Raw genomic sequence first — 18,994 nt, forward strand, 5'->3', positions numbered from 1 at the left:
TCCACAATAATCATTGCCAGGAATCACTGGCGTTACACATACCTGAGCGCTCAGTGTTGGAATTCCACACCTGCAAGACCACACATGGAAATGATATCACTCCGTCCCTCGGACGATCAAAAATGATTACCACAATGAAATAAAAGAATTTATTACATGGACACCTTCTCAGTCCTTGGCTAATCTATGTATATTCTGTGTTCCCGTGTGTACCCACACACACACACACACTGTACGTCTGTGTACACCAGACCTTAAGTCCCTCTGGACTGACAAGATGACAACACAGGTGATTAATCTCCTCGCCCACAATTCACTCCACCTGAACAGGTGCTGCGTGACAATGTGACGGAACACTTGACCTCGAATTCAAGCTTTAGAGACTACTAATCACCGAAATACACACATAGGTACTTACTCATTCACACTGCCGGCTTTACACACCATTCCCATACATCAGGCACCCCGCTATAGGTGGCTGGCTCGCTCCGGGTGGCGTAGGCGGCGGTAGTTCCTGACCGTAGTACAAACACGGGAAATTGCCTTAACACTGACACGAATTTCCCCGTTCCCATCGACTGCTACAGAGCACTAGCAAGTCTAATCATCACTGGTATGGGATCTACGAGTCTGTTGCTGCTCGTATGCACATTCCCCCACGATCCCAGATCACTGTACCTCTACCCCCTGCATACAATAATGTCTTAAACCCCTCCAAGCGACGACTTCGGCCGGATTCTGTGACGACCGATGTCGTAGGTGAAGCAGGAAGCATCAGCAGTTGTAGTCCAGCCACCACGACGCCCTATACATCAATTTGGCCGAATTGAGTACAGGAACGTCTTGACAAGGTGGCGGCTGAGTTCAGAATGATGCTCACACCGGCTCTTCCCGCGTCCTTCTCGAAATAACCAATGAGAGGAAGGCATACAGCGGCCTACCCCTCTCATCCAATCAGCGACGGTGTAGCATAGCCCCTAGGGCAGCTCCAAGATGGCCGACCAACATGGCGGCTCAAGATGTTTACTAAGATGGCGGCTGTCTCCATGACAACCACTCAAGTGGCCAGCGAGCGTGGGACCCCACATGTCTACCCCACGCCTGCGGCCTAGGCGTTCGCGCGCAAAGTTGTCTGGCTCCATGCCATACAATGAGATGATGCTATCAGCTCTAGCACTGTCCACAGACATGCCACCCCGGCCAGGGTAACATTTATGGACTGCTGATGACTGGGGCTCTCACATGAGCCCAAACACTAGATGTTTCGGTTGCTGGTACAAAACTTAAGTCCGCCCACTTAACAAGTGCACTTAACAAGTGTACTGGCTCCCACAGGCATAAGAGCACTATTGTAAGTGAGCTGGTGAACCACCCCCTCACAAATAGTTGCCATTTTTTGCTGACCTAATAATCTGAGTTTCTCCAAGGAAAAAACACCAGAGGCAAGAAAGTGAATGACAGAAACTACACGTGTCAAGACTATGTCAATATTCCTGCTGTGAGCGATGTTGCTCAAGTAATAAAGAATCTACACTTCCAGTTTGTTATGCCTTATCAAATATGCTGTCATGCACTCTCGATGTTCTTCTCCATTTTCATGCTTTACAATAGCATTGCTGTGCTTCCAGTCATTGAACCCCATTGTAGCAAAGGGAGATTCTTTCTTGGACAATAGGCGACAAACAAAGCATTACAAACGACCTCAGGATGATGAATAGAGTAGCCATTCACGCTTTACATACTCGCCATTCCGCAGTTTGAACACATTGTTTGATAAATACCTCGCCTTCATATTCTCTACTCCAGCTGTTTTATACACTCTGCGTGAGTTTGAATGGTTGCTATCATGATTTAAGACATGATGACGGCCCACTACGAATCAAGTAAGCTATTACGTTAGTATCATAAATGTTCCATAACCCCGGATCTGTCTCTTGAATTGCAAACTCTTTTAATTTCACAGATTTAGATATTTCCTCTTGTAAAACATCACCAGCAATAGCAACAGGCAATGATGGTGTGTCTGTTGTAGCTGGATGATTGGCAGCAGGAATGGATGCTGATGTGGATGCTATATCTGAAGGAACAGTACTTGTGGCTGACATTGCAAGAGTGGATGCTGATGTGTATGCTATATCTGATGGAGTGGCTGTCGATGCACCTGTCATATTTTTTCCTTCTCTGCAGCTCTCTTCCTCTTCTGTGCTCCACTCTAAACATTTTGCTTCATTTCTGCTGAAAGGGTTATTCACCTGGAAATATATATCTTAAATATTTAGCATTTAGACCCCACACCAGGATATAGGGTTATATTATACAAGTGTACTTGCAACAAGACCTAAATATATAAACATTCTGTTTCCATAATGAACATGTCCTGTGCTGGCGGGGCCCCTAAGCTCGTGGGTATCGTATGCTCGTGGGGCCCCTATGCTCGTGGGGCCTCTATGCTTGTTAGGACCGTATTCTCGTTGGGACACTATGATCGTGGGCCCCCCCGGGCAAGTGTCCATCGGGCCAATGCGGTAAGACGGCTCTGCTACTCAGACTCCTGCCCAACAGCTAAGTAGTGGCTTGCAAAGAATGCACCTCAGTTCGAGTTTGAGTATTATAAGTATCAGAAACAGGATCCTTCTCAAGACAGAGATGGTCCCTGTTTCCTGTTCCTGGGAGCATTGACGACCCAGGTGTGTCGCGACGTATGAGGGCAGGTGTGGCTTTGAGGACTTTCCCTTCTGTTTCACTCTGCTCAGGGGCTGCTGGCAGACCAGAGCACCTCTGCCTGGCAGACCAGTGCAGCTCTGGCTGGCAGACCAGAGCATCTTTGGCTGGCAGACCAGTGCACCTCTGGCTGGCAGACCAGAGCACCTCTGCCTGGCAGACCAGTGCAGCTCTGGCTGCAGACCAGTGCAGCTCTGGCTGGCAGACCAGTGCACCTCTGGCTGGCAGACCAGAGCATCTTTGGCTGGCAGACCAGTGCACCTCTGGCTGGCAGACCAGAGCACCTCTGGCTGGCAGACCAGTGCAGCTCTGGCTGGCAGACCAGAGCACCTTTGGCTGGCAGACCAGTGCACCTCTGGCTGGCAGACCAGTGCAGCTCTGGCTGGCAGACCAGAGCATCTTTGGCTGGCAGACCAGTGCACCTCTGGCTGGCAGACCAGTGCACCTCTGGCTGGCAGACCAGAGCATCTTTGGCTGGCAGACCAGTGCACCTCTGGCTGGCAGACCAGTGCACCTCTGGCTGGCAGACCAGAGCACCTCTGGCTGGCAGACCAGTGCACCTCTGGCTGGCAGACCAGTGCACCTCTGGCTGGCAGACCAGAGCACCTCTGGCTGGCAGACCAGTGCACCTCTGGCTGGCAGACCAGTGCACCTCTGCCTGGCAGACGAGAGCACCTCTGGGAATTGTCTGTAGATCCTTTCATGACACGAGCGCACGTAAATAGAGAATGTGTGTCACGTGCTAAATCTTATCAGTACAATAATCATACATACAGTGTGAAATTAATTTTGATGGTGATGAATAGTATACCCTGATGGAGCACTAGTTATATATAGTGTGATGTTAAACACTTGTGCATTACACACAAAACAAAACTTTAAACGTCTCATCAATAGGGCTGCATGATAATTATTAGTGCAAGTAATTCAGAAATTCAGTTTTAAATAAGCCCAATATTGTAGATATCCTAACTGTGCAAAAGATTAGGAGCAAACAAACATAAAGTTTCAGATAATAAACGGATAATAATTGTTATAATTATTCTATATCTGTAAGTTTTAAATTTTCGTCTATGTTAAAAACCAAATACACTCTGGCAAAAAATAATAACCTAAAAAAGGTTGACTTAAGCACTTAGGCCTTAAAGACAGGAAAATGTTATTTTTTTCATGTTCTAAATTTATAATTTTCAATAAAAGCCTCAAACCATTTTAGAATTCTAGTACAGGAATTATGCCGACCCTCGACACTCAGCAAATTTATGAAATGTCAGAATAACTTCCTCTCATCACTAGTCTAAAATACAATGTCAATAAACTTTCAACATACACTCAACACTAATGCTAGTAGTGCCGCCTTATCAACAATTACTCTGAGCATAATCTTACTGAAGCGACCATAGAGTCATAAATATTCATACTCCGCCTAAGTAAAACAGAAACAAGTAACACTTAGTGGACCAGCGAGAGGCTTAGAGCCCGCGCCGGAATTTCCCAGCAAAATAAAAACAAAATTGCTCACGACTCGCTCAACAAAAATAAGGAACATGCATCTTCTTGTTGCACATCAAAGTGATTATGCTAAAATATGTACTCACAACTCACTTTTAGTAACTATTATATTCGGGGTATTTTTTACTCGATACTCACGAGAGATGACCTGGCGAAACCTCACATTTTGGATTCCTTCATATTATTTTCTCCTACTCTGTTTTTCAGTCTATTGTGTAGCAAGACCATACAAATGGACGTCATTTTATAATACTAAAACTTGAATAAAGCAGAACAAAAAATATGGAAGAGAAAGGTGGTAGGAAAACATGAGAACAGGTGTTTGTTAGTATGTGAAAATGTATTAGTAATTTTTCCAACAATTCCAAGTTTATCTTATCTGAGATGTTGCTCACCATTCCATGTAATACTTCACTATCGGCGTAACTGGATTGACCAAGCTGGGAGAAATGTTGGGCCGCCGGGTTTGAGAGGTTGTAGGGTTGGCGGGAGGGCGGGTGGAGGAGGCTGTGACGGATGTAGTTCACGAGGGCCGGGTCGTCCTGCGCTACCCCCACCAATGTCTTCTCCGTCAGCACTCGCTCTGTCACCACATTTCCTCTCATCCCTGTGGGTATGTTGATCAACTTTGAAACAATAATAATTTGAACAGTTAAATAAATAGGTTTTGTCTTCCAGATTAGGAGGGGGAGTTATCAGGGGAAGGCGCCAAGCCATTACGACTATAAAGGGTCAGGATAATAATTTGAGATGGGATGGGGGGAAAGAAATGGTGCCCAACCACTTTGACGATCGGGGGTTGAACGCCGACCTGCATGAAGCGAGACCGTTGCTTTACCGTCTACCCCAAGTGGTTGGACTTCCAGAAGAGACTCCCAGATTAGGAGTAAAGGACATACAGAGCTTGGCAGTTTGTTTTCTATTATTTCACCACATCGAGAAAATTTAAACTAAAAAAAAGAAAAGGTTTTACTACTCCATTTAATAAATAAATAAAAGTGATGAAAGTTCTTATCAGCTATAAAAGACATGCTTGGCAAATTAATTTGTTTATTGTTAAAATACATATGTCACAGATATTATAAAATCTAGCATCAAAAAGGAAATGAAAACAGAGGGAAAAAATAAATGCTATTTTTATAGACTCAAATTAAAATGCTAGCCTAATAATAAGAGTTTTACATATAGAATGGAATATTCTTTGGATATTCCATATAGAATGGAATATTCCATTCTTTTGCCAGAATGGAAGGAAGGGATAAGGAAAGACAAATCTAGAGCATTTAGGTACGACAATGTATGGATTACATGCAGTTTAACTTCACTGACAAAAAAAAAAATTATTAAAGCAAGGGGGATGCTGAAGCAGATAAGTTTTTATAGCTAGTTCCTGCTAGGTTCCTGGTAATAGCACAACCGGTTTACTCCCTTCGATGATCGCGGGTCATACGATGACAGGATCGCAGCATCGCTTAATGACCATTCTTTGCAAATTCAGCAACATCACCCCGAAAGTTGACATCCAGTTGTGGAGTGTCACGAGATGTTCCAGTGCCGTGGGGAAAGACGATTCGATTAATTAGTTCCCTCGTCCTAACTATTTGCCCTAGTGTATTAAAGCAAGTTTTCAACCAGAACTTGCAGTTGTCACAAGTGTTCAGGGTGAGACCCTGTATGTAGTGATTATCATTACTTCTGGTCATCTGCTCCCAGGCTGTCATGTTATTTTTAATTGGAAAACCCACGCCGAAAGTAGTGGTCAGACCTACAATTGCAGGGTAACGTCTCTCATTCGGGTCCGAGTCCAGGTGGGCATGGTATCTTGAAGTTATCTTGTAATGATTTCGGGGCTTAGCGTCCCCGCGGCCCAGTCCTCGACCAGGCCTCCTTTTTGTTACACACCCCCAGGAAGCAACCCGTAGAAGCTGTCTAACTTCCAGGTACCTATTATTGCTAGGTAACAGGGGCATCAGGATGAAAGAAACATTTTGCCCATTTGTCCGCCTTCACCGGGGATCGAACCCGTAACCTCGAGACTACGAATCTGAAGCGCTGTCCACTCAGCTGTCAGGCGCTGTATCGTGGTATCATGACAACTTTGCCAGGGAAATCGCGAGAAGACATAAAGACCATATTGGCGTAAGTAAGGGCTAGCCATTCATTTATTGCATATGGGTATGAGTGCCAGATTGATGATGCAAGGCCTTAGGGTCGTAGCAGGGATTTCATATACCAATACATTTTGATGGGACTGAAGCTCAGCATCGACGATTGAGCCTGCGATGTTGTTGAGCTCACGGGAGACTGAATCGAACATGATGTGCTGGATCCAAACTCGAAGAGTAAAAGTTCTGCTGAGACCAGAGTTTAAGTATACAGAGGCTAAGAGTAAGTGGGAAAGGGTGGAGAGAGAGTTCAAGAAAGTTACTTCAGAGAGGCGGAGACCTGTGGTTAATTTTTCCAATCTCCATATTTCAGATTAAATTTCAGTTTGAGAATAACAGACATAATTTTTACTCAATTAAAGAAATTAAAAATTGCTCCTTTCGGCACTCATCATGAGTGTGTCGTAAGCTCCCCACACAGCCTAAATCACTGGACACTTATGTGATACACTTAAGTACTATATCTTTGTGGCTACTAGTCGCCTCAAAATTAATAATTTAGTTTTTCATCCATTGCAGGCGAATGTCATGTTTCCTCCATGAAAAATATTTAGTAACTATATAGATATCTCCTACATATTACCAATAGGGCTCCCAGTGAGGTCGATTTAGGATTTAAGGGGACCCTGACAGCTGAGTGGACAGCGCTTCGTATTCGCAGTCCTGAGGTACCGGGTTTGATCCCCGGTGGAGGCGGACACAAATAGGCAGTTTCTTTCACCCTGATTCACCTGTTCACCTAGCAGTAAATAGGTACCTGGGAGTTAGACAGTTGCTTCGGGCTGCTTCCTGGGTGTGTGCAACAAAAAAGGAGACCTACTCGAGGACTGGCTCGCGGGGAGACTAAGCTCTGAAAACATATCAAGATAACCAAGATAACCCTACAACCTTTCAGCAGAAGCCTCACGCGACAATTTCGTATGAAGGTCAGGTCTAAGCCGACAATTTTCAGCAAAATTCGTACATCCAGCAAATGCCTTTTCTTGAATTGTGCCTTAGAATAACTCATTTTCTCAATAATATCTTAATATTTTAATTCTATAGTGGATTTAATAAATTTCCCATCGAGTCCCAGACAATATCAAGATGGTCGGTGAACAATTGAACTAAAGACTTAGCATAAGGTAGTTCGTTTGTCTCGAAATGAACACTAATTAAATTATCTAGATTGGGAATTGGTCTACTTTTCAGCGCATTACTACGATCAATGAAAACTTGCACTTCAAGAGGTTCCAAGTTCCAAGGACCCTCTAGCAGGTAAGCAGGGGATGGAAGGCAGGGGCGAGGATGAAGAAATCTTGAGCTAGGAACTGGAGACGAATCGAAGAAGGGAGAAAAAGATCGGTGGCACCGTCTTATCCACGGTGGCAACCACCGTGGATAAGACGGGCATCTGACGCTGTAGTTTGGTGGTAGGGTGGAATTTACATGGTTGCACGATGATGTGTCTTGCAGGAGGCCGGGCAGCTCATCGCGGATCCGGTGCTGTTCTTCGTTACTACATTTTGTCGATAGTCTTCCTTTTTCTTAATGATTTCATCAGGCTCGGCTCGTTGGTATTTTCTTCCTGAGCTTCTTGCCGGTCCGCTGGTCTGGCTACGTACTTACCTAGTTGTACTTTCCTAGTTGTGCTTGCAAGGTAGAGCTCTGGCTCTGTGGTCCTGCCTCTCTACTGTCAATCAACTAATGTACAGGTTCCTGAGCCTATTGGGCTCTATCATATCTACACTTGAAAACTGTGTTTGGAGTCAGCCTCCGCAACATCACTTCCTAATGCATCACTTCCTCATCTTCATGGCACCAGCAAACATCTTGAGTCGCCATGTTGGAGCGGCCATCTTGGAGTTGCCCTAGGGCCATGCTACACCATCACTGACTGGTTGAGAGGGGTAGGCCGCTATATGCCTCTCTCTGATTGGTTCTTTTGAGGCAGAGCCCGGGAAGCCGGGCTCTGCCTCAAAAGATTGGGGCAGCGAGGCGGAGAGCCACGGCAATTCGGAGGGCCTGCGGTGTGAGACGGGTGCCGGTTGCTGACATTGGGGTTGCTAATAGGAAATCACCTGCATGGGGAGCTGCTACAGCTCTAAGTCGGGCAGTGTCATGTGGTGTTGTCGCAGCTTCTAGCAAAGTCGCAGCTTCTTGGTCGGCAATGGGGCGATCCCAGCTGGATTGCTTATGGGCTTCAGAAGGCGGTGGTTGGGGTGCTGGTCCTGCGAGAGAGACCCATTTGGTGTGCAATCTGTGAAGCTGGGATCATGTACCCCTGCCTGTTGAACTAGGTGCTCAGGTACGATTTCCTTCACCAAGTTGTCAGACCCCACTGAAGAGGACAGGAACACTGGTACAGCAATTTGTGCTGCAATACAGCAATATATATATATATATATATATATATATATATATATATATATATATATATATATATATATATATATATATATATATATATATATATATATATATATATATATATATATATATATATATATATGTCGTACCTAGTAGCCAGAACGCACTTCTCAGCCTACTATGCAAGGCCCGTTTTGCTTAATAAGCCAAGTTTTCATGAAATAATATATTTTCTCTAATTTTTTTATTATGAAATGATAAAGCTACCCATTTCATTATGTATAAGGTAATTTTTTTTTTATTGGCTTTAAAATTAACGTAGATATATGACCGAACCTAACCAACCCTACCTAACCTAACCTAACCTATCTTTATAGGTTAGGTTAGGTAGGGTAGGTAGTCGAAAAACAATTAATTCATGAAAACTTGGCTTATTAGGCAAATCGGGCCTTGCATAGTAGGCTGACAAGTGCGTTCTGGCTACTAGGTACGACATATATATATATATATATATATATATATATATATATATATATATATATATATATATATATATATATATATATATATATATATAAAGGTTACAAGACATATATATATATATATATATAATATATATATATATATATATATATATATATATATATATATATATATATATATATATATATATATATATATATATATGTCATACCTAGTTGTCAGAACTCACTTTTTGGCCTACTATTCAAGGCCCGATTTGCCTAATAAGCCAAGTTTTCCTGAATTAATATATTTTTTCTAATTTTTTTCTTATGAAATGATAAAGCTACCCATTTCATTATGTCTGAGGTCATTTTTTTTTTATTGGAGTTAAAATTAACGTAGATATATGACCGAACCTAACCAACCCTACCTAACCTAACCTAACCTATCTTTATAGGTTAGGTTTGGTTAGGTAGCCGAAAACGTTAGGTTAGGTTAGGTTAGGTAGGTTAGGTAGTCGAAAAACAATTAATTCATGAAAACTTGGCTTATTAGGCAAATCGGGCCTTGCATAGTAGGCTGAGAAGTGCGTTCTGGCTATTAGGTACGACATATATATATATATATATATATATATATATATATATATATATATATATATATGTCGTACCTAGTAGCCAGAACTCACTTTTTGGTCTACTATTCAAGGCCCGATTTGCCTAATAAGCCAAGTTTTCATGAATTAATTGTTTTTCGACTACCTAACCTACCTAACCTAACCTAACCTAACTTTTTCGGCTACCTAACCAAACCTAACCTATAAAGATAGGTTAGGTTAGGTTAGGTAGGGTTGGTTAGGTTCGGTCATATATCTACGTTAATTTTAACTCCAATAAAAAAAAATTGACCTCATACATAATGAAATGGGTAGCTTTATCATTTCATAAGAAAAAAAATTAGAAAAAATATATTAATTCAGGAAAACTTGGCTTATTAGGCAAATCGGGCCTTGAATAGTAGGCCAAAAAGTGAGTTCTGGCTACTAGGTACGACATATATATATATATATATATATATATATATATATATATATATATATATATATATATGTCGTACCTAGTAGCCAGAACTCACTTCTCAGCCTACTATTCAAGGCCCGATTTGCCTAATAAGCCAAGTTTTCCTGAATTAATATATTTACTATAATTTTTTTCTAATGAAATGATAAAGCAACCCTTTTCTCTATGTATGAGGTCAATTTTTTTTTATTGGAGTAAAAATTAACGTAGATATATGACCGAACCTAACCAACCCTACCTAACCTAACCTAACCTATATATATAGGTAAGGTTAGGTTAGGTAGCCAAAAAAAGCTAGGTTAGGTTAGGTTAGGTAGGTTAGGTCGACGAAAAAACATTAATTCATGAAAACTTGGCTTATTAGGCAAATCGGGCCTTGCATAGTAGGCTGAGAAGTGAGTTCTGGCTACTAGGTACGACATATATATATATATATATATATATATATATATATATATATATATATATATATATATATATATATATATATATATATATATATATATATGTCGTACCTAGTAGCCAGAACGCACTTCTCAGCTTACTATGCAAGGCCCGATTTGCCTAATAAGCCAAGTTTTCATGAATTAATTGTTTTTCGACTACCTAACCTACCTAACCTAACCTAACCTAACTTTTCGGCTACCTAAACTAACCTAACCTATAAAGATAGGTTAGGTTAGGTTAGGTAGGGTTGGTTAGGTTCGGTCATATATCTACGTTAATTTTAACTCCAATACAAAAAAATTGACCTCAAACATAATGAAATGGGTAGCTTTATCATTTCATAAGAAAAAAATTAGAGAAAAATATATTAATTCAGGAAAACTTGGCTTATTAGGCAAATCGGGCCTTGCATAGTAGGCTGAGAAGTGCGTTCTGGCTACTAGGTACGACATATATATATATATATATATATATATATATATATATATATATATATATATATATATATATATATATATATATATATATATATATATATATATGTCGTACCTAGTAGCCAGAACTCACTTCTCAGCCTACTATTCAAGGCCCGATTTGCCTAATAAGCCAAGTTTTCCTGAATTAATATATTTACTATAATTTTTTTCTTATGAAATGATAAAGCAACCCTTTTCTCTATGTATGAGGTCAATTTTTTTTTATTGGAGTTAAAATTAACGTAGATATATGACCGAACCTAACCAACCCTACCTAACCTAACCTAACCTATATTTATAGGTAAGGTTAGGTTAGGTAGCCAAAAAAAGCTAGGTTAGGTTAGGTTAGGTAGGTTAGGTAGACGAAAAAACATTAATTCATGAAAACTTGGCTTATTAGGCAAATCGGGCCTTGAATAGTAGGCTGAGAAGTGCGTTCTGGCTATTAGGTACGACATATATATATATATATATATATATATATATATATATATATATATATATATATATATATATATATATATATATATATATATATATATATATATATATATATATATATATATATGTCGTACCTAATAGCCAGAACGCACTTCTCAGCCTACTATTCAAGGCCCGATTTGCCTAATAAGCCAAGTTTTCATGAATTAATGTTTTTTTCGTCTACCTAACCTACCTAACCTAACCTAACCTAGCTTTTTTTGGCTACCTAACCTAACCTTACCTATAAATATAGGTTAGGTTAGGTTAGGTAGGGTTGGTTAGGTTCGGTCATATATCTACGTTAATTTTTACTCCAATAAAAAAAAAATTGACCTCATACATAGAGAAAAGGGTTGCTTTATCATTTCATTAGAAAAAAATTATAGTAAATATAATAATTTAGGAAAACTTGGCTTATTAGGCAAATCGGGCCTTGAATAGTAGGCTGAGAAGTGAGTTCTGGCTACTAGGTACGACATATATATATATATATATATATATATATGTCGTACCTAGTAGCCAGAACGCACTTCTTAGCCTACTATGCAAGGCCCGATTTGCCTAATAAGCCAAGTTTTCATGAATTAATTGTTTTTCGACTACCTAACCTACCTAACCTAACCTATAAAGATAGGTTAGGTTAGGTTAGGTAGGGGTGGTTAGGTTCGGTCATATATCTACGTTAATTTTAACTCCAATAAAAAAAATTGACCTCATACATAATGATATGGTAGCTTTATCATTTCATAAGAAAAAAATAGAGAAAATATATTAATTAAGGAAAACTTGCTTATTAGGCAAATCGGGCCTTGCATAGTAGGCTGAGAAGTGCGTTCTGGCTACTAGGTACGACATATATATATAAATATATATATATATATATATATATATATATATATATATATATATATATATATATATATATATATATATATATATATATATATGTCGTACCTAGCAGCCAGAACGCCCTTCTGAGCCTACTATGCAAGGCCAAATTTGCCTAATAAGCCAAGTTTTCATGAATTAATTGTTTTTCGACTACCTAACCTACCTAACCTAACCTAACCTAACTTTTTCGGCTACCTAACCTAACCTAACCTATAAAGATAGGTTAGGTTAGGTTAGGTAGGGTTGGTTAGGTTCGGTCATATATCTACGTTAATTTTAACTCCAATAAAAAAAAATTGACCTCATATATAATGAAATGGGTAGCTTTATCATTTCATAAGAAAAAAATTAGAGAAAATATATTAATTCAGGAAAACTTGGCTTATTAGGCAAATTTGGCCTTGCATAGTAGGCTGAGAAGTGCGTTCTGGCTACTAGGTACGACATATATATATATATATATATATATATATATATATATATATATATATATATATATATATATATATAAATATATATATATATATATATATATATATATATATATATATATATATATATATATATTTATATATATATGTCGTACCTAGTAGCCAGAACGCACTTCTCAGCCTACTATGCAAGGCCCGTTTTGCTTAATAAGCCAAGTTTTCATGAAATAATATATTTTCTCTAATTTTTTTATTATGAAATGATAAAGCTACCCATTTCATTATGTATAAGGTAATTTTTTTTTATTGGCTTTAAAATTAACGTAGATATATGACCGAACCTAACCAACCCTACCTAACCTAACCTAACCTATCTTTATAGGTTAGGTTAGGTAGGTTAGGTAGTCGAAAAACAATTAATTCATGAAACTTGGCATAATAGGCAAATCGGGCCTTGCATAGTAGTAGGCTGAGAAGTGCGTTCTGGCTACTAGGTACGACATATATATATATATATATATATATATATATATATATATATATATATATATATATATATATATATATATATATATATATATATATATATATATATATATATATATATATATATATATATATATATATATATATATATACATATATATATATACATATATATATATATATATATATATATATATATATATATATATATATATATATATATATATATATATATGTCTTGTAACCTTTATATATATATATATATATATATATATATATATATATATATATATATATATATATATATATATATATATATATATATATATATATTGGTAGCAGTCTTCCTGTAGACATATATTATTAAATATGACCGAAAAAGTAAGATTAATAATTCTAACACGAATTTTCTCAATGTTTCTTATATTTTTCTTCACTGTTGATGGTAACTGAAAAATCAATTCTCCAAAATTCATTTTTATTTCTAGTCTGACGCGACACTTCAGCGCGTTTCGTAAAACTTATTACATTTTCAAAGACTTTAGTTTACACAGACACAACTATAAGTGAACAGAGCTTAAACATCTTCGATTTTTTATACCTGCATTTGGGTGAGGTGATATGTTACAACAGTTTTGGATGAGGTGAAAACAAACTTTCAACACATGACAGAACACGAAACAATGGGTATAATATTTTGTAAGTTAGAGGGAAGAATGGAAAGTAACTGCAAAGGGCCTATTGGCCCATATTTCTTGATGTTTCTATATTGGTGCGGAGTCTTGAAGTGGGTAGAATATAGTTGTGCATTAATTGGCTGTTGATTGCTGGTGTCGACTTCTTAATGTGTAGTGCCTCGCAGATATCTAGACGCCTTCTATCGCTGTATCTATCGATGATTTCCGTATTTTTTGTCAAGACTTCTCTGGTGATGATCTGGTTGTCGGAAGAGATGATATGTTTTTTAATGGAGTCCTGTTGTTTATGCATCGTTAATCGCCTGGAAAGAGATGTTGTTGTCGTGCCTATATACTGAATTCTTTGAGGCTTACAGTCCCCAAGTGGGCATTTGAAGGCATAGACGACATTGGTCTCTTTTAAAGCGTTCTGCTTTGTGTCTGGAGAGTTCCTTATGAGTAGGTTGGCCGTTTTCTTGGTTTTATAGTAGATCGTCAATTGTATCTTCTGATTTTTGTCTGTAGGGATAACGTTTCTATTAACAATATCTTTCAGGACCCTTTCCTCCGTTTTATGAGCTATGGAAAAGAAGTTCCTGTAAAATAGTCTAATAGGAGGTACAGGTGTTGTGTTAGCTGTCTCTTCAGAGGTTGCATGGCGTTTCACCTTCCTTCTTATGATGTCTTCAACGAAACCATTGGAGAAGCCGTTGTTGACTAGGACCTGCCTTACCCTACAGAGTTCTTCATCGACTTGCTTCCATCCTGAGCTGTGGCTGAGAGCACAGTCGACATAACCGTTAACGACACTCCTCTTGTACCTGTCCTGGGCAGTCACTGTTGGCATTGAGGCACATTCCTATGTTTGTTTCCTTAGTGTAGACTGCGGTGTGGAAACCTCCGCTCCTTTCCATGACTGTTACATTTGAAAGGGCAGCTTGCCATCCTTATCCATCTCGTAAGTGAAACGTAACACAGAATTCCGCTCAAATGCCTCCTTCAGCTCCTGCAGATGTCTGACATCAGGTACCTGTGTAAAAATGTCGTCAACATACCTGCAGTATATGGCCGGTTTCGACGTGAATTTGAAAGTTTGATTTAGTGAACATTGCTGTGTGTGTTAATGCAAAGAAAGGGGTTGTCATTGATGATAATTGTTGCTAGTGTTGATCAATTAACCGGGGTGTTTTGCAGTTCAGTAAATCATCGTGAGGCTGTGTTTCTTGAGGTTTCATGTCCTGAGGGTTATTTACTAGTGTACTGTAGTATTGTCATTGCAACCGGATTGTAACGTAAGTCACTGTATTTTGTCAATGTGATTATCATTGTTGTGGGTGAACTCGGCTGAAGACGAGTACTTGGGTTTTATATTCTCCTGTTATCTGGTAGGACATCGAAGTCCATTAATCAGTGGGGTGATTGTTGGGTATCTGGGGCTTTAACTCATATATTAAATTATTTGATTATTATGCTTAACATAAATCGAAGGACCACCCACTTTTGAGAAAAGAGGAAAAACGAACAAAGGTGATTATTAGATTGACACTATAGAACCAGTGCCTATGGATGATAATTAACTTAACAATCACTTGAAGATAATGAATAGACTGTATTATTAATTATTAAAGTCAAAGCCTCAAACATCAACATTGGGGGGTATTTCTAGTAGTTCATATATATCTAGGAACCAGTGTAGTTCGTCACTAGTTCATTGTTGAGTTAGTAACATGGCAAATCTGAACTAAATATATATTCAAAGACATGACATATCAAAATAAGGAATATATTGAAAGATTATGAAATGTTGAGCAACAATAAGAGTAAAACACATTAAACACTAAGCCATAAGTTCTGGCATTAACTTATTCACTGTAAATATCCTATCTATGAATTTATATAGAAACTAATAATAATCTTAGCTAAATTTATACGAAAACGGGTGTCTTAGCTGTAAGACGACTTCTGTAATTCCGTTTCGTTACTCGTCCTCATGTTCACATGATCCCAATAAAGAAGGAACCCGTGGAGAATATCGTGAGTGAAGAGAGACAACTTATTAACTCCTCGTCTACACGCTGCAATCAGGGAAAATTAAGTAGCATTTTATTAGGCTATGAATTATTTCAATATTCATTGAAAATAATATATATGAAGAAAATCAACTAACGTTGTATTGTTGTTGTTCTTGCTACGTAACGACAGACTACCCACAAATACACAATCTGGAGTGATGCATCAAACAAGAATAGTATACTTAACGTGAGCGTGTCAAACACTAAAGTCTGCCGAAACCGTGTCAGCCAGTCCCAGGCGTCCACTGCTGTGTACGCATAATTACGGGCAGTGACTTCAATTGTTGACACGTTATTAACTGGTAGGGCACTGTAGAACACGGGAAGTAATTGGTGACTATTGGTGGAGTTGCAACGTAATTAATGTTGGAAACTCTTCAATCACACCACCACCACGCACTTCCCTTCCTAATCGCCAGTCGGACACGTGAGGAATAATGGCGGCTCGCCGCTAGCATCCCTCTCAACCCCTCCCTCCCATTCACAATAGAATTTAGCAATCACGGAGAATTCTTTTCCGTGTAATTGCTGAAGTAATGCTTTAAAGAAATAGGGTTGCAATTGTAGGGAACTATATTGTTTATATTCTTGCTAGATGGTGTTGATTAAGCACCGTTTCCTTATTAACAAGAAATGGGAAATATTTCCATGGCATTCGTATATAACAGATAAAAGTTTTTTAGTGATAATCTTAGTTAATAACTCTCGGTTATTGGATCATTAGGAGTTATATTATCAGTAATTAATTATTATACAGAATACTGATAAAAGTAGAGAACCATATTCAATTCTCTAACATATTGGTAATAAATATGTCTAGATAGACATTATCTGACGCAATCCTGTCTCTCGATGTCGTGAGAATTTCAGCAATTAATGCGCAGATAAAGAAATATTAATTTATGTTAGTATTACAGTTAGTAAGGTTAATTGATATTGTGGTTAATATACAACAGTAGTGTATTGTGATACAATTGAGATGTATCAGTGTTGGAAATTTCCAACAGTGATTGGGAGGCAATTAATATAACGTAACCAAGGGAACACCCATTGATTTTAGAGAATTTGTTCTATAACAAGTTGAGTAACGTAGAATATGTTTGGGTTAATTATTTTCCTGAAAGCAGCTACGGTAGTCTCAGGGTAGCCTAGCCATCAGCCAGACAAGAATTATAGTATTGTCTGTAATAATTAACGGTCAGTGGGCCGGGTAATTGACGTGTTTCAGGAAGTCAAAGTAATTAACTTCGATCCGTGTTGATCGACTCACACGAAGTTTCCATTGTTCCATTAACGTTAGGTCGTTATTTATCTGTCCGGAAGTACCGGCACTTGATTGACTCGTGGGAAGAGTAACGACATTTTAGAATAACGTAAACATGGTGATTAGCGTCCTTAATACCTGAATTGGTCTGAGTATGGAAGGCTCGGACGGAATTCATACCTTAATGCAACTTGCTGAGCCAGTGTGAAAGGTTGCGTATTTAATTGATTAATTATTGATCTTGAGGATAGTAATTAATTTCTCTAAGGGTAATCACGAGTGATTACCGATTTCTTAGCGCTTTGGACATTGTAAATCAGAGTTAACTATCGTTGAGTGATAGGAACCGATAACGTAAATTAACGCAAATTAACGTAACTAGTAAAGTAACTAGTAATCAGCTGTCTGGAAGTGCAGGGATTAATGAGATTTACTCACTGAATGCTCGACGGGTAGAGTGTTTGTGTAATTTCCGCGTTACTAGTAACAGTTGTAAGAGTTATTAAGTTAACGTAAATGTTACCTTGATATTAACGTAAATCAATTGCTATTGATTGTTGATCGTCCGTAGGACGGAGTGTTAACGTAAGGATTAATTGTGGAAGGGTGCTGGAGTTGCCAGTGAACCCATTAGTTATTGATGTGTCATTAACAGGCTACTGATTTGATTGCATGGCAACCGCTATTGCAGGTGTAAGCTGCAAGGAGCGTAGGGAACGGATAGGAGGTTATTGGAGACGTTTCTCATAGCATACCGTGTCATTTGTTGTGATTGTGATTATAGATCTGTATCTTGCTTGCTTGTTTGATTCCTCTGTGAAGCCTTATGTTCGAGTTAATTCATTATGCTTTCCGAGGGGCTGGTGTCTAGCTGTCATTGATAGTGTCACAAGAAGGTTTTCGAGTAACGTCATTGATATTTCTTTTGTTTTTGTTGTAGTAGTTAGTACTTTATTGAATAAACTAAGTTGTTATGTTGAACACTGTCTTTTCGTTACACCCCAAACATTTATATGGTTCTGTAAGTGTACTGTCACACTCGACTATTAAATTGAGACTGATTCATGGGTTTTGAACTAAATATATGGCACCACACAACAATAAAATATTGTTGTGAGAGCCCAGGACCTACTCGTTAGATTCACTTCGGCGAATGGCGAAGATCGACGGCCTAGTGAAGGGATTTCAACTGCGTTTGCGCCTAGTTAATTGTTCATAAATGGTCCCAGAGTGAGGAATGAGCTGCCTACTACACTGGTGTGTTAGCTAAGCAAGTCCATCCTCAGGCGACCTAACTGAATATCACGACAGGAATAAAGATTAAAAGAACGAAAGACAATTTTTAGAAATTTTCTGAGTTCAATTTCTCAATTCCTCATTACCATTCCATATTCCATTTTCAAACTCTCACACTTGTGTTAAATAGTCTGTCTTTATCTACCCTATCAATTCTTCTGGGAATCTTGTATGTGGTGT

The 18,994-nt window shown here is 38.6% G+C and overlaps 2 protein-coding genes across 2 annotated transcripts in view; one reads left to right on the forward strand and one right to left on the reverse strand.

Moving 5' to 3' along the window:
• Positions 1–18,994, forward strand: part of LOC138365506 (protein Star-like) — a 499,513-nt gene that overhangs the window by 149,104 nt on the left and 331,415 nt on the right. The gene's annotated exons all lie outside the window — the stretch shown is intronic.
• LOC138365763 (uncharacterized) overlaps positions 1–18,994 on the reverse strand; it is a 192,936-nt gene that overhangs the window by 102,707 nt on the left and 71,235 nt on the right. The window contains exon 2 of the mRNA XM_069326228.1: positions 4,629–4,840. Within this exon, the coding sequence (XP_069182329.1) occupies positions 4,629–4,840 (212 nt within the window). The remainder of the gene's footprint in view (positions 1–4,628; positions 4,841–18,994) is intronic.

Source organism: Procambarus clarkii, chromosome 17 (genome assembly GCF_040958095.1).
Source record: "Procambarus clarkii isolate CNS0578487 chromosome 17, FALCON_Pclarkii_2.0, whole genome shotgun sequence".
NCBI lineage: Eukaryota > Metazoa > Arthropoda > Malacostraca > Decapoda > Cambaridae > Procambarus > Procambarus clarkii.